Source organism: Nannobrachium achirus, assembly GCF_963921795.1.
Source record: "Nannobrachium achirus genome assembly, chromosome: 8".
Taxonomy (NCBI): domain Eukaryota; kingdom Metazoa; phylum Chordata; class Actinopteri; order Myctophiformes; family Myctophidae; genus Nannobrachium; species Nannobrachium achirus.
In genome coordinates this window covers 69,355,696-69,381,379 of record NC_137817.1, presented here as the reverse complement: position 1 = coordinate 69,381,379, position 25,684 = coordinate 69,355,696, and the positions used below count along the sequence as shown (strand labels likewise).

The 25,684-nt window shown below is 42.1% G+C and overlaps 1 protein-coding gene across 1 annotated transcript in view; it reads left to right on the top strand.

The window, feature by feature from the left end:
- man2a1 (mannosidase, alpha, class 2A, member 1) overlaps nt 1–25,684 on the top strand; it is an 81,458-nt gene that overhangs the window by 45,677 nt on the left and 10,097 nt on the right. The window contains exons 16-21 of the mRNA XM_080732213.1: nt 1,379–1,621; nt 2,997–3,119; nt 3,664–3,778; nt 16,702–16,835; nt 17,828–17,969; nt 22,263–22,393. Coding sequence (XP_080588339.1) covers nt 1,379–1,621; nt 2,997–3,119; nt 3,664–3,778; nt 16,702–16,835; nt 17,828–17,969; nt 22,263–22,393 — 888 coding nt within the window. The remainder of the gene's footprint in view (nt 1–1,378; nt 1,622–2,996; nt 3,120–3,663; nt 3,779–16,701; nt 16,836–17,827; nt 17,970–22,262; nt 22,394–25,684) is intronic.

The following is a 25,684-nucleotide window of genomic DNA, read 5'->3' as shown; positions in this document are numbered from 1 at the left end:
ATTTTCCTTTAAACGTCGGTAACTGAAACAACGTTACCAAAGTGGAATTGATTGATTGATTGAAGAATGTATTAGAAGTTTGCATAGGAAAAGGTACAGTTTCATGACAGTGCGGTTCACTGGTACAAGGTCAACTAAAAGGATAAGCTCAGGAAAGCCGAGGCTTATTTACATTGAGATCCTTTTTTTAACGCAGATGACATTGACACCTGAACTTGCACTGACTCGTTATGCACTTATGTGGTAATATACTGTATGTACAGTATATAGCACTTTAAACTGCTGCTGGGGATTGTTTCCTGTTGTTTACTCTTGTGTGTTTATGGATGTCCGTATATGTGCACTGTCCTTGTTTTTGTTTTTTTGTTTTATGTTGAGAGTGAACCAAGACAAATTCCTATCAACTTGTTGACATGGTAATAAAGTTATTGAATCTTGAATCTTGAATCTTGAGATGGAACATAGTGCTTTGCAGAAGATATATTCAGTAAAAGGGTGAAAAAAAAGCAAAATAAAACAGTATTTACAATAAGGGTCAGGGGGAGGTAAGGTTAGGCTAGGTCTACTGTTACCATTTTGAAAAAAAGAAACAAGTTACTTTACTAGCAAAAACTTGTTGCGTTACAGTCCCAACACTGGGTAACACACAGCTGTTGGTAATTCAGTATGTAACTAGTAACTAATTTAGTTGTTGTTAATGGACCAGGTCACCTCTTATTTTATTGTTGTGTGGGACACGATCAACACAATCCTGAATTATTTTTTGTGTTCAATCTGTGTTTTTAGATATTTTAGTATTTCAGCCGATTTCAGCATGCTACAACTGGTCATATGATGCAAAATGCATCATATGACCAGTTGTAGCATGCTGAAATACTAACATATCTAAAAACACAGATTGAACACAAAAAATAATTCAGGATTGTGTTGATCGTGTCCCACACAACAATAAAATAAGATCTGGTTGTCCCAGAGGTGACCTGGTCCTTTAAGTACCTGTCAAAAGGCAAAGTATTAAAAGTGTCTATCTCATTCCTCTTCTGTTTTTCACCCCCCCCCCCCCTCTCTCTCTCTCTCTCTCTCTATCTCTCTCTCTCTCTCTCTCTCTCTCTCTCTCTCTCTCTCTCTCTCTCTCTGACTCTCTCTCTCTGTCTCTCTCTCTCTCTCTCTCTCTCTCTCTCTCTCTCTCTCTCTCTCTCTCTCTGACTCTCTCTCTCTCTCTCTCTCTCTCTCTCTCTCTCTCTCTCTCTGACTCTCTCTCTCTCTCTCTCTCTCTCTCTCTCTCTCTCTCTGACTCTCTCTCTCTGTCTCTCTCTCTCTCTCTCTCTCTCTCTCTCTCTCTGACTCTCTCTCTCTGTTTCTCTGTCTCTCTCTCTAGCTGTCGTTCGTAGCTCAGGTCCCAGCCTTCGGTTTGTCCGTCTACTATTTGAGTGAGTCTCTGCTGGACGGCGTCCACAAGGCTGACTACACCTTCCTGCAGCAGGATAGGTCGGACCAGCTGTCAGTCACGGCCAAACACTTCACAGTGTCCCGCCCCATGGGTCCGGAGGCCGCCGCCCCTCTGAGCATCAAGAACGCCCACGTCCATGTATGGAGTTCTGCTAGCACCGGCCTAATGGAGGTACAGTAGCATGAATATACTTATTGTGACCGAAGGTCACAGTTTACCATGAGAAACGTCACAGCTTGTCCGTGTCCGTGTAGACGTGTTCACATTTTTCTATGGACAAACCCATAGACTGTAAAATGTGTCATCATGAAGTCATCATGCTCTGATGTCACTGTGATGTCAGGGGAACCACTCTACCAGAATGGGTTTGCCGCTCTGACATCGCGCTCTGGCTTCACTGTGTTGTCACACTAACAGAATCCCTTTTATGCCCATATATGGAGTTCCCTGATCATCAATATTAATGATGCCCTGTTAGAGAGATCCCTGGCATGCCAGGGGGAACAAATCCCTTGTATGCCCATATATGGAGATATGAAGATCTCTGTGATTCCAGGGGAACAAATCCCTTTTATGCCCATATATGGAGATCGCTGATGTCCACAGCCCTGATGTCCACATCACTGTGGCGCAACCTTGCCCTTTAGGGCGAGGTCGCTTGTCGCCCTGAGGCGTCTTACTAGTATAATTGTTCTGGTGACAAGTATCTGTGAAAGTAATTGTAGAGAATTATGCAGGATTTCACCATAATCTGGCATAACGACGCACCACGACACGGTGTGAGCTCATAGATTTGCTGTTTTTATATTAGATATTAGTGGCAGAAATTATGAAAATAGCAGATCTACAACGCCTCGCGTTGCGAGACGTTGTGAGCATTTAGATCGGCTCACAATATCACAATACCTGTAGAACCGTGTTATACAAAATGTAATGCCTCAACTCAGCTCCAGTTAAAATATGATTATTTTGGGGGTTGCAGCCTGAAAAGGTTGCAACCTTTTTATTGCGCTTTCTGTGCAGATCCAAATAAAGTGGGGGTCTTCAACGTTTTCAGGCCAAGGACCCCTTAGTTGAGAGAGAGATGAAGCAGGGACCCCCACAACCTTTTCATAGATACCATATACCGATAGTTTCATGTTTGACAGCACAATCATCAGTGTATTTTGGATTCATGTCAATTTGTGTTTTCAGATATTTAACCACTTGAACCGTCAATACTTAATAAACTTGACCTTTCACTCCGTAAATTAGTCGTCTCTTTGTCCCCTCTATACCAAAGCTCTTTGCCAAAAATAGCTGATCTACAAGCTCACAACGCCTCGCCGTTGTGAGCTTTTAGGTCTGCTATTTTTGGCTAAAGTTCTCAGAATAAGGACACAAGGGTTCAAGTGGTTACTATAAAAAATAAGAAAAAAGTTTCTATCACACAAAGATTTGGAGGACCCCCTATAGTAACTCTGAGGACCCCCTAGGGGTCCCGGACCCCCTGTTGAAGACCCCCAAAATAAAGTATTTCAAATTTGTGTGTGTGTGGTTTGTGTAGAAGTACCAGCTGTTAGCGGACGGGTCGGAACATGATGTCAAAGTTCAGTTCTTCTGGTACGGGACCACGTCCAACCGAGACAAGAGCGGAGCCTACCTGTTCATGCCTGATGGAGAGGCCAAGGTAATTCCACTAACGCTGGAATGTACTAGGGCATTCAACACATATTTGAATATTCGAATGTTCGAAAATCAAAGTCACTATTCGACATTGTTCACCGAAGTCGAATATTCGCTTGTTTTAATTTTTTTATTGTTTTCTCTTTAAAAAATATATAGTTCGTAAAGCTTGGCTAGATAGGAAGTCATAAGAATGAGTTGTCAATGCCCCTGGTGGATGATTTGTAAATGATTTTTCACTGGTTAAAGCATTCAATAATTCTAGGCCTAAATGTTAATATGTAATGCCTAATGAGTGGTGGGGTAACAACAGTAAATGTACTGCATCTACAATGACCAATCCACAACACAACAGCAAAACATAAGCAGCGTGCTCACTGACATAGAGAACTGTGTCCTAAACTACAAATAGGCCAAATCGCTGAAATAAATAAACATGCGATTAACTGTGATTACAATTATTAATCGCGATTAACACAACGTTGAGTTAATTACGATTAATCGAGTTAACTCTGACAGCCTAAAAGTAACGTTTTAACCCCCCCCAGCCCTACTCTCTGTCCCAGCCCCCCCTCATCCGGGTCACCAGGGGGCGTGTCTTCTCTGAGATCACTTCCTGTTTCCAGCACTTCACGCACACAGCGCGCCTATACCATGGCACAGGTAAAGAGTGTGTGTGTGTGTGTGTGTGTGTGTGTGTGTGTGTGTGTGTGTGTGTGTGTGTGTGCACATGCGTGCGTGCGTGCGTGCGTGCGTGCGTGCGTGCGTGCGTGCGTGCGAGTGACTGTTTCCATCCAAATGTCATTTGAATTTTAAGCACACTATTGAAATATCACTGAATGCAATATGCAAATAAATATGCAAATTAAGTCCGTTTTCTGAACAAAATTTCCTGACTACCTGAATTTAAAAATAAGTTCTATATATAACTACTGATTATTATAGAGATTGGTGTCAGCTTGTCAGCAGAACATTTCATGTGACAAATGTTTATAGACTTTATTTTTTTGTTTAATATAATATATAATATAATATATAAAGAAAAGCATACACACCTTTTTATGCAGTCATGCAAAAACTTTTTTTTAAAGATAAACACATTCTACTGCTACTCTCTGTTAATATGTGTGTCACCTATAAGAGTTCAAAAAGACAATATAATAATTACAGGTTTTAAAATAGTGTGCCTGAAATAAATGTCCAGTTAATGGAATGGGTTTGACGCCGGTGCCCATTTAGGAGGCTATCTGTAGGCTTTGTGTACCATGTCCCACTTTAGTGGCCCCAACCTGGTTTCCCTATCTTTTATATTAAAAATCTTTGGCCGTGTCGAGAGCTCGTAGATTGGCCATTTTCACTACTTCTTAATAGTGGAGGCAGTAAGACACATTTTACTTCAAGTCATGATGCAAAGGTCCCCTTTGGTATGGAAGTACCTTAGGGCCATTGGAAAGAATTTATCCAAAGAGACAAGTTAGATCACCCTTCATTTTCTTTTTATAGCCATTTTAAAAATGGCCGCCAACAATAAACCACTATTACACCAGACCCCATATCTTTGCTTCTGTTAGAGCTATAATAATATTATTGGTGTCAAAGTGTACATTTTTGGGGTCTAGGAATTCAATTAAATAGGTTTCAATGCAAAAAACCCAATACTTCACTGATTAACATGACAGCGGGGGGTAAAATATGCAAATTTCATGAAAAATAACACGTTTTAACAGGGTAACTTACCCCCCCACCCCTCCCCCTAAACTTTGATTCACTTTTCCTTTGGTATGGAAGTACCTTAGGGCCATAGGAAACAATGTATCCAAAGAGACAATTTAGATCACCCTTCATTTTCTATCTATAGCCATTTTAAAAATGACCGCCAACAATAAACCACTATTACACCAGACCCCAACGTTGCTTCTGTTAGAGCTAAAATAATAATATTGGTGTCAAAGTGTACATTTTTGGGGTCTAGGAATTCAACTAAACAGGTTTCAATGCAAAAAACCCAATACTTCACTAATTAACATGACAGCGGGGGTAAAATATGCAAATTTCATGAAAAAGAATACGTTTTAACAGGGTAACTTACACCCCCACCCCTCCCCCTAAACTTTGATTCACCTTTCCTTTGGTATGGAAGTACCTTGTGGCCATAGGAAACAATGTATCCAAAGAGACAATTTAGATCACCCTTCATTTTCTATCTATAGCCATTTTAAAAATGGCCGCCAACAATAAACCACTATTACACCAGACCCCAACTTTGCTTCTGTTAGAGCTAAAATAATAATATTGGTGTCAAAGTGTACATTTTTGGGGTCTAGGAATTCAACTAAACTGGTTTCAATGCAAAAAACCCAATACTTCACTAATTAACATGACAGCGGGGGTAAAATATGCAAATTTCATGAAAAATAATACGTTTTAACAGGGTAACTTACCCCCCCACCCCTCCCCCTAAACTTTGATTTAGTTTTCCTTTGGACAAGTTAGATCACCCTTCATTTTCTATTTATAGCCATTTAAAAAATGGCCGACGACAATAAACCACTATTACACCAGAACCCATAGCTACAATAATACAGTCTGTCTTGCACTTCCAATGGAGCGCATCACTGCTTGGTGGCATGTGATCAAAGTAGCTTCCTTTGTGAAGGAAGAGGGAGAGTCGAGCATTAGGACACAGTCCTAATGTCATCCCCGGAAACAGGAGAGTGTTTTCTGCTGGTGTTTCAGTCCGAGTGTATCAAAGGGTGCGTTCGGAAATGTGCACTGGGTCTGGTTAGGGTTAGGGTTAGGGTTAGTTTTAGGCATAGTTTTACTGAGGTTAGGGTTAGGGTTGGGTTTAGGCATAGTTTTACTGAGGTTAGGATTAGGGTTGGGTTTAGGCACTCACTACACTAAGCACACACCCGGTGCGCATTTCCGAACGCACCCTTTGATACGCTCGGACTGAAACACCAGCAGAAAACACTCTCCCTCCCGGAAACACCATACAGCTTCTGGAGAGATTTCTGGAGAATGGGTGTGTGGGTGGAGATCATCTCAGTGGTGAGGCTAGGGCCAGAGAGCAGCTGAAGAGGTAAGGTGAGTTCAGGCAAGGACTGCCGCATGGACTGTCTTCTTGCCCTTGCCAAAGGCTGTGTTGCTCCCCATTAATGCTGGCATGGTCCAAGACTGTGAGCAATGGCATGTGCTGGAAGATACCTGGTAAGGGAAAAATTATCCAAAAGAAGGGGAATATCATAGACAAATTCGCTTCAGTCTGGGAGAACACCAGATCCCGTCAGTCATTGAGAAGCCGGAGATGAGCCTTGGAAATGTCTTCAACCACACTCTGAATGACAGAGATTCCATCAAGGCAACCAGTGCTGACCTGGAGGGGGCTCCCTGGAAGATTCAAGGCCTGTGTTTACCAGCATGAAATGCACCCAAAAATCCTCTGGCCTCTACTCATCTATGATGGCTGAATGAAGATGGCTGTGGCCGCAGCCTAAGCAAAATCAGGCTGTACAGGAAGACCAATAAACTCAGGCTCTGTTTCAGCTCAGTCAGGGAGGAGTTTGTGGCACGGGCACAGGAATATCTGCAGTGCACATCCTGAGCACCCAGGTACCCTACATATCCTGAACATATCCTGAGCAGCTGCTCCAAGGCGCTGGGTGAGACCTGAGGGCCGGTTTCTATTGAGGAACGACCAGGTCCTGAAATCCATTGCTTAAAGGACCAGGTCACCTCTGGGACAACCAGATCTTATTTTATTGTTGTGTGGGACACGATCAACACAATCCTGAGTTTTTTTTTTGTTGCGACCGTTAGGGAGCAGTTTACTATGAAAACCTCCACCGGCCGTCCGTCCGTCCGTCCGTCCGTCCGTCCGTCCGTCACGTTTTGTGACCATCAACAAACGTCACACCTTTGTTTAAATCGAAGAGTCTTGGTCAAATACTTCTGTTGGTTTCTGCACTGATCATTTATACAATTCAGCTGTGTTTGCTTGTGTCATTATGATGAGGTCATAAATCAGCCATGCCCAAATATAGATTTTACGGGTTTACATGCTTACTCAGTTATTCGTTATGTGAAAGTCCTATGACGTCTATGATATCTGACATCATCATACATACATTCCCTTTTATGCCCATAAATGGAGATCCCCTCTGTAGAACCAGCCACTGACATCACTATAATGTCAGGGGAAACAAATCCCTTTTATGCCCATATATGGAGATCCCTGTGACCTGTGATGCCAGGGGAACCAAATCCCTTTTATGCCCATATATGGAGATATGGAGATCCCCGTGTTGCCATGGTAACCAAATCCATTTTATGCCCATATATGGAGATCCCTGTTAAAGGGCCTACACCATGCTTTTAAAACTATATTTTTTGTATAAATATATGCTCAAAATTGAGTCTTAGACAGGTTTAACCCTCAACAAACACTCTGACCATTCTTTTTGTTTGTTCTAGCTCTACTATAATGAGGCTCTCCAGCTGCAATACCAAAACGGCCTCTGTTTGCTCAGGGGCGCATCTAGTGGGGTTTTTCCACCCCTCCCCCCTCCCCTCCTCTTCACTCCTCCCCGGACCCCACGTTGACAACAAATAATGTTAATATTGGGCCAATACAAAAATAGGATAATGTTGCAGCTCTGATTATAGCCTACTGTAGGCCTATGTTGTATGTTATAGGCCTACTGTCAAATGACACAGAGCGACCGTTGCTAGACCAGACATTACTGAAAGTTAATCTACATTAGACAATCAACCCCACCTGCATTGTATTTATGTATAAAAAAGAGTAAAAAAAAAAGAAAAGTTTTTTAAAAAAGAAAAGTTTTTTGAAAAAGAAAAGTTTTTTGAAAAAAAAGTTTTTGAAAAAAAAAAGTTTTTTGAAAAAAAAGGTTTTTGAAAAAAAAAAGTTTTTTGAAAAAAAAAGTTTTTGAAAAAAAAGTTTTTCCATATATGGAGATCCCTGTGATGCCAGGGGAACCAAATCCCTTTTATGCCCATATATAGAGATATGGAGATCCCCGTGTTGCCAGGGTAACCAAATCCATTTTATGCCCATATATGGAGATCCCTGTGATGCCAGGGGAACCAAATCCCTTTTACGCCCATATATGGAGATCCCTTATGTCATCAATATTAAGCCCATATCTGTGAATATCTTTTGGTACCAGATGTCTCCATATATGGTTAAATGGTCCGATGGAGTTTGAAGTTACAATGAGTGTGTGTGGGGAGAGGGCCTGGGCGTGTTGGAGGGCCAGATAACATTTACATCAAATATCTAAATACTGAATGAAGAAAATTAAAAACTGTTCAGGGTGTTCATACAAGCCTGATTAGACCGTACAATGACAAAAAGTTTTTTTGAAAGTGGAATATCCCTTAAGTCTGACCTCATAATCACAAGCCCCATATTGGGCACGCTTCCAGAGGATCAACAACAACAAAAAGCAGCAAGAACGCAAAGCCATTGACAAGGCCCTGCAGAAAATGCATGACACGCTGCTGCGCCACACTCAGCACCCCTAAAAACCAGTACTTGGGATTTGTTGATGTAAATGTTCACATAGAGTGTAATAATTGGTAAAACAAACTTTTTGCCTATTTGTGGAGATAAGCGACCAACGGTCGCTTATCTCCCGATTAGGGAGTCTTACTGGTTGCGACCGTCAGGGAGCAGTTTACTATGAAAACCTCCACCGGCCGTCCGTCCGTCCGTCCGTCCGTCCGTCCGTCACACGTCACACCTTTGTTTGTGTACGGTGTGATGTCATATATCTTCAGTATGACATCACACCACATGTGTACACAAACCTTTGTGTACGTTGCTGTGGCAACAGTCTGTTGTTGCTGGTCTGTTAGTGTACGTTAGCAACCACCTTAGCAACCATGGTTTTACCCTAGCAACCAACTGTTTACCCTAGCAACCAACTGTTTACCATAGCAACCATGTTTTTTTTACCCTAGCAACCAACTGGGCATAAAAGGGATTCTGTTAGGGATCTCCATATATGGGCATAAAAGGGATTCTGTTAGGGATCTCCATATATGGGCATAAAAGGGATTCTGTTAGGGATCTCCATATATGGGCATAAAAGGGATTCTGTTAGCTGTTAGTGATCTCCATATATGGGCATAAAAGGGATGCTGTTAGGGATCTCCATATATGGGCATAAAAGGGATTCTGTTAGGGATCTCCATATATGGGCATGAAAGGGATTATGTTAGGGATCTCCATATATGGGCATAAAAGGGATTGTGAGAGGTGGAGGTTGTGATATTTATACTCCCGATTAGGGAGTCTTACTGGTGTTCAATCTGTGTTTTTAGATATTTTAGTATTTCAGCCGATTTCAGCATGCTACAACTGGTCATATGATGCAAAATGCATCATATGACCAGTTGTAGCATGCTGAAATACTAACATATCTAACCCAGATTGAACACAAAAAATAATTCAGGATTGTGTTGATCGTGTCCCACACAACAATAAAATAAGATCTGGTTGTCCCAGAGGTGAACTGGTCCTTTAAGCAATCAGCAAGGGCATCAAGGGCATCCAATACTCCCAAGCCACAGCTAAGGCCATTCACTGTGTCATGGAAGGGAAAAGGTCAGAGAAAACACCAAAGAACTGCTCTGCTGGTTTGCTCTCCACAGCCCGAGACTGAGTGATGACAGTTGACCTGGAGAGGCAGCTGAAAATTCCACCACACATCTCCCTGTCCAGATTGAGACCTGACATCTAGCAGTCTGGAATTTGCCAGTCACTCCCTAAGCACAGCTACGCCACTGTGCATAACAGTTGCCAACAAAGAAGAGCCTTAAGGCATGTTTTCACTACAGTTCCGGAATTTTTCCTGCAAAATAATTAGCATAATCATTTTCAACTTGCCGGGAGTTTTGTTTTTTGAGTGTTTTCACATGAGCAAAAATGCTGGCATAGCAATAAAATACATCGTTTTCACTACTAAACCGTGGCGGTATGAAAGTCTGTGTTGCCAGACTTTGCGAGAGAAATAAGCAACCAGGTGTACGAAAATAAGCCCCAAAAAGTGATATTATCTAGGCCACACAAGCAATTTAAAACTATAAGCATCGCCACATCAGCTACTTGACAATTGCCGATCTAAAAGATCACAACAAATAAAACGCAGCCAGAAACGATCAATATATACAAGCAACTTTACGGAAATCAATACCATAGTCACTTATAATTAGCAGACATGGCAACGGAACCTGCAGCGCGCACCACACTGTCTGGACGCTTGCTAAAGCAGCAGCGACTCACTTCTGTTCGTCTCTCTTTTTCTCTCTCACCAATGGATTTAACAAGTTACAAGAAATATTCTTCATGAAACAACACACGTGAACCTTATAAGGTTCAGAATAAGGTTCAGAAAGGATCGCTTATGCAACGTGTTGTTTTTTCTTTTTTTCTTTTTACGCGTCACCGATGGATGACCAGACTGTATTCCTCGTCGCTCGCTGCTCAGTAAAACACTTTACGACGAGAAACTATTTGATGCAGATGCAGCTCTTTGAGTTGTATAGCTTCCAACTTCCATCACATCACATGAGCGCATTGCGTCCCAATCAGACAAAAAATAGGCTATAGCACCGTAAAAAGAGTTTCCAGCTTTCATCACATTACGAGCGCATCCCGTCTCCCGTTCTCCAGACCGGACTTGTATCAAAACCCACACAGCTTAATTACAAATAGGCTATAGAATAGCCTACAAAAATAAGTTTGAACCATGAATTGAGCAAGCTTGCATTTATCAGCACCGCGGCCGTATAGGCTGGAGATTGTAGAAAGAAATAGACGTCTGTCTTCTGTGTTAAGCAGGCTTACATAACATTCGAATGCAATATGGATTCTGAAGCTTTCAATCCCAATTACAATGCTTTAACTGTTAATATTGGCTCCTTGCATGCACCTGCTTGTCCGAAAAAAGTAAAAATCACGGTATGCCGTTTTCACTGTGGGAAAATCTCTATTCTCCCAGTACTTTAGGCAAAAATTACTAGGTATTTTCCCGTCAAATTTTGGACTACAAAACTCACGGAAGACAAAATAAGTGGCCGTTTTCACATGGCGTGAATTTCAAAATTGCCGTCATTTTGGAAAAAACTTCCAGAAGTTTGACTCAGTGAAAACGGGGCTATAGGCAACATTGGGGATGCAGCAGAAAAAGCCTCCAGATTAAGAGGGGAGAGCAGTGGGGACAGAAGCATGCCACTTGGATACATAACGAGGTCTGATCAGCTTCAGTCGGGTTGCCTGAGGAGGCTGACTCTTGCAGGACCCAAAACACCCAGTGACTCCAGGAAACAACACTGATGATGTGTCCAAGTTTGCATCAGTAAATGATTTGTTAACTATTAATGAAATGTGATTAATTATTTCACCTCCATTTTGAAGGTAATGAGAAAACTATTGTTTTTTTGTTGTCTTGAAACCAATGTAATCGGATTATTTTACCCCAGAAATGATATCTCTATCAGAAACAAAGATATAGGCTGTGTTGTATTGCTGTAAGTGTAAATGATGGCTGCCATTTTTAAAAAAGGTGTATATTTCAGAAATGAAGGGTGATCTAATCTCTTTGGATAATTTCTTTCCTATTACCCTAAGGTAGCCTACTTCATTGCCAAAGCGGGAGAAAAAGGAACACTAGAATTGACAGAGTCAATCTTGACAAGTGTGCCTGCAGCTCGCTAAATGCGCGACCTTGTGCAGCGTTGTGGACTGTGAGACCGTCCGCCGAGTCGTCTGCGTTTCGTCGTGAGAGGGTCGGTCCCCGTGAAAAACGCGTTCTGGCACGAAACGGTTACGTTTCGCACGTTTGTGACGCCCCCTAGGGGTCGAAGTGGAAATGCTTTTGGGGATTCGTTGAGTATGCCACCCCCGACCTGTGGTTGAAATTCAGTGTTGACTCGACCTATTGTTTGTGATTTATGGCTGTTGTTTGCGAAACGTGCCCCACCCGCTAACTTTGGAAGCGCGTTACGAACGAACAGTATGGACTATCGAAATATCCTTTGATTATGTTTATCGCGTGGCTTCATATATCATGTGTACCGGTTTTTAAGACATTTGAAGAAAATATGTAGGAAAAGGAGCAAAAAGTGTGTTTTGGAGAAAATTCAAGATGGCGGAAAATCTACCCATATGCAAATGGGCGGGGCCTATATGGGGAGATGCGTCATGACCCAAGGAATCCAGGGAAAAAAGAATTTTCATTTTCCGACCTACGGTTCAACAGTTACAGGCCAAAACGTAAACTGGGCTGTTATAGCGCCACCATGAGGCCAAATGACACTATTATTTTGTATTTAATCCTTGAAATCATTTTGAACCTCCTCTCCAAGTCTTGAAACTGTAGCCCCTATGGTTTGCGAGAGAAAAATAATTGAATGTGAGTTTTTGCGATTCCCAATATAAGTCAATGGGGAAGCGTTACGTTTTGCGCGTTTGTGACGTTTGTGACGCCCCCTAGGGGTCGAAGTGGAAATGCTTTTGGGGATTCGTTGAGTATGCCACCCCCGACCTCTGGTTGAAATTCGGTGTTGACTCGACCTATTGTTTGTGATTTATGGCTGTTGTTTGTGAAACGTGCCCCTCCCGCTAACTTTGGAAGTGCGTTACGAACTAACGGTACGGACTATCGAAATATCCTTTGACTATGTGTCTCGCATGGCTTCAAAGATCATGTGTACCAGTTTTTAAGACATTTGAAGAAAGTATGTAGGAAAAGGAGCAAAAAGTGTGTTTTGGAGAAAATCCAAGATGGCGGAAAATCTACCCATACGCAAATGGGCGGGGCCTATATGGGGAGATGCGTCATGACCCAAGGAATCCAGGGAAAAAATAATTTTAATTTTCCGAGCTACGGTTCAACAGTTACAGGCCAAAACGTAAACTGGGCTGTTATAGCGCCACCATGAGGCCAATTGACGCTATTATTTTTTATTTAATCCTTGAAATCATTATGAACCTCCTCTCCAAGTCTTGAAACTGTAGCCCCTATGGTTTGCGAGAGAAAATTATTGAATGCGATTCCCATTCTAAGTCAATGGGGAAAATTAATTCACTAATAAATTAATATCAATTAAACTATAGAACCTTTCTCTTAGCAACTTACTAGCACACCATTCCCGCGTAAGCCGGTCGATTTGACATATGGCGCGAGTGTGTGGTGCAAAAACTGTGGGAGGAGTAGCGTGCCAAACTTTGGGGAAAAGTATGGACAGAAAGAAAGACCTAAACTAGAATTGACGGAGTCAATTTTGACAAGTGTGCCTGCAGCGCGCTCAACGCGCGACCTCGTGCGGCGGTTTGGACTGTGAGACCGTCCGCCGAGTCGTCCGCGTTTCGTTGTGAGAGGGTCGGTCCCCCTGAAAAACGCGTTATGGCACGAAACGGTTACGTTTGGCGCGTTTGTGACGCCCCCTAGGGGTCGAAGTGGAAATGCTTTTGGGGAATCGTTGAGTATGCCACCCCCGACCTGTGGTTGAAATTCAGTGTTGACTCGACCTATTGTTTGTGATTTATGGCTATTGTTAGCGAACGGGCCCCTCCCGCTAACTTTGGAAGCGTGTTACGAACGAACGGTACGGATTATCGAGATATCCTTTGACTATGTTTATCGCATGGCTTTAAAGATCATGTGTACCGGTTTTTAAGACATTTGAAGAAAATTTGTAGCAAAAGGAGTAAAAAGTGTGTTTAGGAGAAAATTCAAGATGGCGGAAAATCTTCCCATGTGCAAATTGGCGTATCCTATATGGAGAGATGCGTCGTGACCCAAGGAATCCAGGGAAAAAAGAATTGTAATTCTGTGACCTACGGTTCAAGAGTTACGAGGCAAGCGGTCCGTTATAGCGCCACCATGTGGCCAAGTGGAAATGCTTTTTGGGATTCGTTGAGTATGCCACCCCCGAACTGTGGTTGAAATTCAGTGTTGAATGGACCTTTTGTTTGTGATTTATGGCTATTGTTTGCAAAACGGGCCCCTCCCGCTAACTTTGGAAGCACGTTACGAATGAACGGTATAGACTATCGAAATATCCTTTGACTATGTTTATCGCGTGGCTTCATAGATCACGTGTACCAGTTTTTAAGACATTTGAAGAAAATATGTAGGAAAAGGAGCAAAAAGTGTGTTTCGGAGAAAATTCAAGATGGCGGAAAATCTATCCTGGCGCAAATGGGCGTGGCCTATATGGGGAGATGCGTCTTGGCCCAAGGAATCCGGGGAAAAAATAAGTTTAATTTTCCGACCTACGGTTCAACAGTTACAGGCCAAAACGTACACTGGGCTGTTATAGCGCCACCATGAGGCCAAATGACGCTATTATTTTTTATTTATTCCTTGTAATCATTATGAACCTCCTCTCTGAGTCTTGAAACTGTAGCCCCTATGGTTTGCGAGAGAAAAATTATTGAATGCGATTCCCATTATAAGTCAATGGGGACAGGTAAGGGTTAATTAATTTCTTAATAAATTCATATCAATTAAACTATAGAACCTTTCTCTTAGCAAGTTGATAGCACACGATTCCCGCGTAAGCCGGTCGATTTGACATATGGCGCAAGTGTGTGGTGCAAAAACTGTGGGAGGAGTAGCGTGCCAAACTTTGGGGAAATACATGTGTGTGTCCATGTCTGGCTTAAGTATGAGTGATAACAATAAGTCTGCCCATGCTATGCATAGGCACACTTAATAAATATGAGCGAGAACAATAAGTGTCCCATGCTATGCATAGGCACACTTAATTACCCTGTTAAAACTCATTTTTCTTTGCATATTTTACTCCTGTTGAAACATATTGTTTTTTTCATTGAAACCTGTTTAGTTTAATTCCTAGACCCCAAAAATGTACACTTTGACACCAATATTATTATTATAGCTCTAACAGAAGCAAAGTTGGGGTCTGGTGTAATAGTGGTTTATTGTTGGCGGCCATTTTTAAAATGGCTGTAGATAGAAAATGAAGGGTGATCTAAATTGTCTCTTTGGATAAATTGTTTCCTATGGCCACAAGGTACTTCCATACCAAAGGAAAATTGAATCAAAGTTTAGGGGGAGGGGTGGGGGGGTAAGTTAACCTGTTAAAACGTATTATTTTTCATGAAATTTGCATATTTTACCCCCCGCTGTCATGTTAATTAGTGAAGTATTGGGGTTTTTGCATTGAAACCTGTTTAGTTGAATTCCTAGACCCCAAAAATGTACACTTTGACACCAATATTATTATTATAGCTCTAACAGAAGCAAAGTTGGGGTCTGGTGTAATAGTGGTTTATTGTCGGCGGCCATTTTTTAAATGGCTATAGATAGAAAATGAAGAGTGATCTAAATTGTCTCTTTGGATACATTGTTTCCTATGGCCACAAGGTACTTCCATACCAAAGGAAAGGTGAATCAAAGTTTAGGGGGAGGGGTGAGGGGGTACGTTACCCTGTTAAAACGTGTTATTTTTCATGAAATTTGCATATTTTACCCCCCGCTGTCATGTTAATTAGTGAAGTATTGTTTTTTTTGCATTGACACCTGTTTAGTTGAGTTCCTAGACCCCAAAAACGTACACTTTGACACCAATATTATTATTATAGCTCTAACAGAAGCAAAGATATGGGGTCTGGTGTATTGGGGATTATTGTCGGCGGCCATTTTTAAAATGGCTATAAATAGAAAATGAAGGGTGATCTAACTTGTCTCTTTGGATAAATTCTTTCCTATGGCCTTAAGGTACTTCCATACCAAAGGGGACCTTTGCATCATGACTTGAAGTTAACAGCTTATTTTTCGGCCTTACTGCCTCCACTATAATTATTATAGTATTTTATTTATGGAATTACTTACTTGTTTGTTTGAAAATGTATAACATTCTAAAAATAAAATTATATATTTCAAAAGATTTTCCATCTTTTGAAATACATATTACATTTTTTGTAAGAAAATAAAATGGGATTTTTACTCGAGTCATGAAAATTGGTCTGTGACCCAAAAATGGGACGCAACACACTGTTTGGGAAATCACAGCTTGAAGGTTCTGGGTTTGATTCCCGCTGGGGGATACTGTGGGCGCTGGGGGCCTGTTCTCTCCTCCACGTCATCAGAGCCCACACCCTACAGTAGGTGGGGTTGGCCAAAGGGCCTTTCTGTGTGGAGTTTGCATGTTTTCCCCGTGTCTCCTAGGGTTGATACCCTCACAAAAACATGCAGTAATCCTGGTCTCTATACTGCCTCCCCCTTGCCAGCCTGATGGAGGGGAAAGGAACTGGTTGGAATAACGCGTTCTTTCCACACGCTGAAACTCCCCCCTCCCCCCCGTCAGTTGAAAAGAAGCGGCTTGGACTCCTCATTCATGGACTCCCCAGGTTGGAAGAGGGAGAGCAGCACCCAGGATTACATTAGATAATTGACACCGGGTGAAAAATGGGTTACAAAATCGTGGGATTAATATATATATATATATATAATATATATATATATATATATATATATATATATATATATATATATATATTATAAAATGTAAATCCATGCGTCCATGTGCAGGTGTGGAGGCGGTGTCGGTGGAGCTGTCCAACCTGGTGGACATCAGAGGAGAGGTGAACAAGGAGCTGGCCATGAGGATCAACAGCCAGGTGGAGAGCAACCAGCGCTTCTTCACCGACCTCAATGGCTTCCAGGTACAGGACAGCATGGACCATGGACGGACATTTAACCCCTTAACACATTGGATGCCCAAGACGCGACCAATAGAATATAGCCTCCCAAAAAGTACCGCCCCCTTCTCCAGGGGGCCCAATAGGAAATGAGCCAAAAGCTGAAGGCAGATTTCAAAAGAGTACTGTTCAGACACACCCATTCAGAAAATCACTGAAATGGGTTTTATTATTTTATTATATTCAGACGGCTAACCGTGCTTCCTAAAGAAATGTTGTCTCTGTGACACTTCCTGGGGCCACAATCTGCCTCCAAAACTATATTTTTTTATCTGTGAGAAGTTCTGTCATTGGTCTGCTTATTTAGCGGCCTGCCAAATAAGCAGACCAATCCGCCTCTTGTTCTTTTTCGGATTGGTTGACCTGTCTGTCAATCCTTTTAGCCCCGGTCGGCTGGTTCATGCACCAATGAGCTGCTAGTGACAGAGCTTCTTACAGATAAAATAATAATTTTGGAGGCAGACTGCGGCTCCTAGAAGCACCACAGAGACTAGATTTTTTTAGGGAGCATTGTTAGCCACCTTGAATATAATAAAATAAAAATAAGCAATTGTCTGTTTCCTGCTTATGTCAGCAGAAAACTGCTTATAGCAACTTTAATGAATGGGGGGGGGGGGGGGGGGGGTCAGGAACATTTAATGTGAAATGTGAAATTCATGATGTAGTCCCTTTATGAGGGACCAGCATTCCTGGTGATGAATGTATTATATTAAATTTACCCCCATTGATTCTGGATGTGGACCATTTGGGTCCCCATCCGGAATCAATGGGCGAAAAATATTATTGTACTCAAGTCTTCATGGCGTGAGTAATCAACAGAAAAAAAAGTCTATTTGGGGGTGAACTACTCCTTTAAATCAATGCGTATCAAAACCATGCATATCACACTGGGGTCCTTGAAAAACTATTCTGATTCATATAATAGGTGTTTGACAGCATTGTTTTGTGTGTCTCAGATCCAGCCTCGTAGAACCATGTCCAAGCTGCCTCTCCAAGCCAACTTCTACCCCATGACCAGCATGGCCTACCTGCAGGACCCAGCCACGCGCCTCACCCTGCTCTCCGCTCAGTCCCTGGGGGCCGCCAGCCTCAAGTCTGGTCAGTCTGATTGTACACTAAAGCTTCGTACACACCGCCGGCGAATTGGCGGATAGCGAATTAGCGTATAATTCGCCTTTTGTTTAAAACCTTATAAAGTCAATGGAAGCATCCACACCAAACGCGAATTTTTAAAAAGCGAAAAGGCGTCTGTTTTTTATTCGCCCTTGTGTCGAATTTAGCGAACATTCGCTGGTGAACTCCTCTCTCTCTCTGTATTAAATCAAGCTCACTCTATCCTACTTAAAGAAAGAGAGAGAGCATGGTCGAGGGACCTTCTCTTTGCATTGCTTTTCCGTGTCTCTCGTCTGTGTGGCTGCTTGGGAAAAGTACTCGAATGTCTACTGGTAAAAGCATGGTTTGTATGTTTTATTGTTAATTTATATCTGCAAAAAGACTATATATTTTAAAATAAATCGCTGGGTATAAATACAATAGGATCCGAAATGTAGTGAAGTAGAAGGAAAGCACTGGGAATTGGACTCAAGTACAAATACCTACAAGTAGAGGCTACTCAAGTAAATGTACTTTTAATTACTTTACACCACCGCTGCTGCGAGCTGCCTGTCTGTGGGGAAACGGAGCGGAGGGCGGGGAACGGTGAACGCGTGTTGTCTCTTCTGTGATGTGATGGGTTGTGTGCGCCGGTGAAGAGTCAAGACTTCTATTCTTTTTCTTTTTATTATTTAATAGGCTAACACCACGACCAGGTCATCATCACTTGAGGATGTTGTTTCCATTGTTTTATTTGTTTCCCCGTCCGTTCTCCTCTCTCCTCTCTCTCCTTTCTTCTCCTTTCTCCTCCTGTGGCTACAGGCAGATATCACCCCCTCGTTTTAGGCGAATTAAGCGAATATTATACGCATATTCGCGTCGCTTTTTGGTGTGTATGGAAGAAGGCGAATCGCGAATTCTTCGCATTTTTGGTTCGCTTATTCACGTCGCTTTCGCTAATTCGGCGGTCTGGACAGAGCTTTACAGCATCTTATCGTTGGTGTCGGTCAGAAATGTTTTATTTCCATCTTTCAACTCGTTAAAATTTTCTTCATAAATCAATGCCCTATTGTGTTGTATATGACAGTTTCACACAGGCATGTGCACACATAGACATGAATGGGGGCTTGAGCCCCTGCCCTTTTATCTGTCTGTAAAAACTGCCCTTTCCAGACCATAAATGAAATCTTTACTATGGTGAAAGAAATGCAAATGGCCTTTTCCCATGCCATACCTGAAGGCAGCATTCAAGACAATTGCCTTGTCAAAACTCTCCTGAACTTGAAAGCAGCATCTTATGTTGAAAGAATTGCCCTCTCTGTGTAGAAATCCATGCCGTTACGCCACATCTACAGTATTGACTTGGTTGCGACCGTCAGGGAGCAGTTTACTATGAAAACCTCCACCGTCCGTCCGTCCGTCCGTCCGTCCGTCCGTCCGTCCGTCCGTCCGTCCGTCCGTCCGTCACACGTGACCATCAACAAACGTCACACCTTTGTTGATGTTTAAATCGAAGAGTCTTGGTCAAATACTTCTGTTGGTTTCTGCACTGATCATTTATACAATTCAGCTGTGTTTGCTCGTGTCATCATGATGAGGTCATAAATCAGCCATGCCCAAATATAGATTTTACGGGTTTACATGCTTACTCAGTTATTCGTTATGTGAAAGTCCTATGACGTCTATGATATCTGACATCATCATACATACATTCCCTTTTATGCCCATACATGGAGATCCCCTCTGTAGAACCAGCCACTGACATCACTGTAATGTCAGGGGAACCAAATCCCTTTTATGCCCATATATGGAGATCCCTGTGATGCCAGGGGAACCAAATCCCTTTTATGCCCATATATGGAGATATGGAGATCCCCGTGTTGCCAGGGTAACCAAATCCATTTTATGCCCATATATGGAGATCCCTGTGATGCCAGGGGAACCAAATCCCTTTTACGCCCATATATGGAGATCCCTTATGTCATCAATATTAAGGCCATATCTGTGAATATCTTTGGGTACCAGATGTCTCCATATATGGTTAAATGGTCCGATATACATCACTGGCCAGAAGACCAAGAAATGGTGCAACCTCGCCCTTTGCTTTTCTCCCTTAGGCATCTTACTGGTAGGTAGTTTAATGAGGAATGCAGTATGGTGGTAGGTAGGTAGTTATGGCCTTTGATGTAAGATTTTCACTTTCTATGATAACTATATTTGCTATTCCCAGATGATGCCCTTTTAGGGTACCCCTCATGCCCATATATGGAGATCCCCAGGCTTTACTAATTAACATACGTTTTATGCCCATATATGGAGATCATTGTCCCAATGTCATCAGATATATGGGCATAAATGGACACAGGCAAACTAGAGGGGCTGTATGGATATCCAGATGTGTGATGTAAGTGTTTTATTCCAAATGTGGCACCCCACAGACATATTTCCAGAAACAAAATCCCTTTCATGCCCATATATGGAGATTTCTGATGTCATCAATCCCAGGCCCTGTAAAAAACATGGTTGCTATGGTAAACAGTTGGTTGCTAGGGTAAACAGTTGGTTGCTAGGGTAAGAAAACATGGTTGCTATGGTAAACAATTGGTTGCTAGGGTAAACAGTTGGTTGCTAGGGTAAAAAAAACATGGTTGCTGTGGTAAAAAGTTGGTTGCTAGGGTAAACAGTTGGTTTCTAAGGTAAAAAACATGGTTGCTATGGTAAACAGTTGGTTAGTAGGGTAAACCTTCAATGATTTTGACATCTTGTTACTAATCTGTCGGTAGATAATGCCGGTCTTATATAAGGGTCATTTGTGTACGGTGTGATGTCATACTGATGTCAGCAGTGTGACAGGAGATAAGCGACCAACGGTCGCTTATCTCCCGATTAGGGAGTCTTACTGGTTATGCTTAGTTCAGTGTGGTTTCATATAGCTTGGAGGTCTGCTATTTTCGGTGCTTTCACCAAAAGGCCCTTTTGGAAATTCCAGCCCCTGACTCTCTAACATTCTCTGCACGTCCCTGGTGTCAGACAAAAGTATCAAATATAGAGGATTTAACAGCAATTCCTTTTGTGAGCTCGTAGAACACCTATTTTTTCATTATTAACCCAGCAAGCACGGTCAGTACCTGGACCAATCAGTGACGTCTCGATTGGGGCCAGATCATGTCAAACCATGACTTGTCAGATCTGGCCTAGCATATCACCTGATTTCAACCAACATAAATCCTGCCCGCGAAAACTGACGTCCTGGATTAATCAGAGAGGGTCCGATCGAGGCCAGATAAATATCATATAGTCAGATATGTCCCAGAATATAACCTTATATGCTCATATTTACTACAACTACTACTAATACATGTTTGCAGGCAAAACGTGTCACACATTGGCTCTCCTGGGTTGTGAGTACGGTACATGACCATATGTTTGTCCACTTATTCACTTCATATACAGTATACTAGCCCGTGGATGTGTTGCGTACTGAGGTGAAATTATTGGCTCGTAAGATAGCAGGATTTAAGACAGTCATCTCCAAATTTGGGCACTGTTTCACCCGTTTATGTATGGTGTTTGTTCCGTGATGTCAGTCAGCCATGTCAGTCATTTCCAAATTTGGTCACTGTTTCAGCATTATATATGAGATTTGGGCACTGTTTATTATCAGTGATGTCAGTCATGAAGTCATCTCCAAATTTGCCGTACTCAGGATTTATTTTGTCACAATAATCGTGATATGAAGTTTTCATATTGTCCCATCCATACCCACAAGCAGTGGTGTAAAGTAACTAAGTACATCTACTTAAGTAATGTACTTAAGTACAGTTTTGAGGTATTTATACTTTACTTGAGTATTTTCAGTTTTCAGTACTTTTACTTCTACATCTCTACATCTCAGAGGCAAATATTGTACGTTTACTCCACTACAATTATTTGAAAACTTTAGTCACTAGTTACAGTACTTTGCAGATATAAATGATTATATTATAAAACATACTTTAATCCACTTTAGCCCTATTCTATACCGTGGCTATTTGAAAATAGCCAATCTACAAGCTCACAACGCGTCGCATTGCGACGTGTTGTGAGCTTGTAGATCTGCTATTTTCAAAAAAATTTGACTTTTACTTTTGCTACGTACATTTTGAATTCCGGACTTCTACTCGTAACGGAGTATTTCTACATTGCAGTATTGATACTTTTACTCAAGTGAACACTGCCTACAAGCACATAACCTGTGATGTGCCCCTCTCTCTCTCTCTCTCTCTCTCTCTCTCTCTCTCTCTCTCTCTCCCTCTCCAGGTCAGCTAGAGGTGATTCTGGACCGCAGGCTGAATCAGGATGACAACAGAGGTCTGGGCCAGGGCGTCACCGACAACAAACTGACCGCCAGCTCCTTCAGACTGCTGCTGGAGAGGAGAGAAGGAAAGGAGGTAAGGATGCAGGAGACCGTTGGGGGCGATCATATTTATTACATAATGGGGGTTTAAGGGGTTAAAGTTTTCAGTCCTGGGGAATAATTTCAGTCTTGAGGATTCCATAGGGGCTGTTTCTGAGATCAGTGCAGATCCGCAAAAAAAAACCCAAAAAATAAAATAAGGTGTAAAAAAAATAAAGTCATCAAAACGCTACTAAAGTTATCTCCAAACTAAAAAGCAGTTATAATTTCAAGATATGAGTAGTTGAATTGGCCAGACTTGCAATAGAATACAACAGAACGTCAGAAGATACAAGAGATCTCAAATTCGGCCCGAGCCCGACCCTACCCTATCCAGCAGGCAGTTTCACAAGTTTGTAATAAGTTATAAATCCAAGAAAAGTACATTCAAAGCGGAACCAACCTGGATATTTGGACAAGGACTTAAGAGGATTGTATTACAACAACATCAACATGATCAACCTAAAAGCACCATACGTTGACATCCTTACCTTATATAGACGATCATCTCATCTGGTAAAATATTAATTCTATATGCGTTCTGGTTAATCAAGTGTCCTTTGCTGCTGTGTGCATTTATATATGGTTTACAGCCGCAGCGTGCCGCTATGTTTAATCATGGTGGTCAGGTGGTGTCGCGCACCAAACATAACAGATCTGCAAGCCCAGAATGCAAGCCAGATTAACACGTTTTGGGTTTATAGATCTGCCGAGCCAGCTGCCTGTGTTTGATGCGTCACTGTTGAAAGGACGAAACATAAATCACGCAGGCAGCGACAATGCGAGAATAGTCTGGGATCACTTGTCATGTTGTAGTACTCAAAGGACAACAATTTGCCGGAAAGATCAAACCGGATTCTGTTTTAACCCAAAATATTCCCCTGCGCTCAAGGACATACTTTTTGGGCCTACCTAATAAACTCCTTGATGCGGAGTAGTTTTGCATTTGAAAATGTCGTTTGGTATATGCATCTTTTAGTCCAACTGTTAGCGACTGGCAAAACTACTCTAGGCTACTCGAGCATTTTGATAGGGATTGGGGAAACAAACGGGGGGAACCAAATCAAAGCGACGCTTCTTCTTCTAGTGGTTTCCGCGCTTTAGGTGGAAACCAAACGGCCTGTTGTGAACGAACACCAGGCTTTCCCCCAGAAAGCCTGGTAGGCGAGGTTAATGCGAGAGAGAGAGAATGAGAGCTGTATGATTGAGATTGACTGTTGACAACAACGGGGATTTAACGTTAGCCCATTTTGTGCAGAACCTAGCATGTTTCATGAACAATTTAACAGTGAATTTGCCATTTCGCCAACTATTATATGGCACTGCACGCCATGTTTCAAAAATCACATATTGGGACAATGGTCTGAAAATACATTTCTGTCTTGGGATTCTTTTTGGATTTAACCCCTGTAATCATCTAATCGCATTTATTTGACATAATCGTCATCATCATTTCCTTGTTGAAAAATCGATATTTTTAAAAACAGTGGAAATAGCTGATCTACAAGCTCACACATATTGATGGATGGATATTCCATTAGATGTTCTATACAATTACGTCATCTCACAATGACATCAAAACCTCGTCATCACAACAAATGTAATTGACTTTAAAAGTAATCGTCCAATTAACAGAGTGTCATTCAACAACTTGTTCCAACTAATTAAGCTGTCGTTTAACAACTTATCCTGTAAATGAGTTACACTGATTGACACCGGTGCTGCTGTGTGAGATGATTCACTGGACGATACATCTGAAAGGAGGACCTGAAGAGTACTACCCTGCTTCTGTGGTAGTCGGACACAAGCTGTACTCATTTGGAGGATACAACAACTTCATGAGCAACAGGGATCAGATTGAAGTCCACATCTTCAACACATTGTCTTTGCGTTGGAGGAAGTTGCCCCTAGTGACAAAAGGAAGAGGAAGTTCCATTGAGGTTCCCTCCGAGCGCTATGGACACACAGCTGTGCTGGTAGAAGAAATTGCCTACATCTGGGGAGGGTATTTTTACTGCAATGTGCTTTATGCCTTTGAGGTCGACACCCACAGCTGGTTCAAACCCAATATTTCTGGGACTATTCCAGGAGAAAGGTGTCACCACTCAGCCTGTGTCCTGGAGAAGGTCATGTATGTGCATGGAGGATACAACCAGACTGGATGTAATGACATGTACAAGTTGGACACCACCATAATGGTCTGGTCTTTAATCAACACCAGAGGAACTCCTCCACCTGATTCAGCAGATCACTCTGCCACCATCATTGGGACAAAGATGTTTGTATTTGGGGGCGATGGGGATGACGACTTCTACAACAGCATCAGAGTGTTTGACACAGAGACCAACTGCTGGCTGAGCATGCCTTCTGGACACCTGCTCCCAGAAAAACGCGGTGTTCATTCAGCCTTTACCTACAATGGTGAGCTGTACATATTTGGTGGCTGGAACGGGAACGAATACTTCAATGATCTGTGGAAATTCAGTCCAGAGACCTTTTCCTGGAAGCAGGTTGAGCCCAAGGGGAAAGACCCCTGTAGGATGGATGGGATGTGCTGTTGCATGGTGGGAGATTGTATCATCATCCATGGAGGATACACAGAAAACGTCACTCCTGGTGACCTGTACATCCTGGACTTAAATCCCAGCCTGAAGATGTAATGCAAGCTAGCAGTCACTCAGCATGGTCTGGAGCAGTCTGAACTCCCACATGACATCAGGTGGGAACTGGAAACCATGACTACCAACAGCAACAGAAGAAAAGGTGAAGGTGAAGACTTTCAGGAGAATATGCAGATGAAGAAGACACAAGAAAGATAAATAATATCTTTGTTGACAATTAGATTTGAACTCACTACCCTATATGCAGTGAGGAAGTAACACTGCTGTTAAATGCATCACTATACCAGATGCCATTAGTTTGACATCACTCATCTCCATATTTGGGCACAGGAAGACAGACAGATTTAGCTCTGTAAGAGACTAGCCGTCCATAAGAAGATCTTTCTGTCTGATTGTCGAGAGCTAATCTCACAAACTGCATTCCCAAATTGCTTGTGATCGCTGCCCGAAGAAGAACTTGGCGTTGTTACACTTTCTTTTTCTTTTTTTCTTTTAACATTAGTTAACATTCACTAAGACCTGTCCTCTACAGTTATGGTTGATATGGTAGGCAAAGTCTACCAAGGTTTTGCCGTTGTACAATGGCATAAGCTACAAAAATAATCAATAATTTTTGTAGCCAGAGCTTGGCAACACTGGTTATAATCCGTAACCCTGTGTAATAA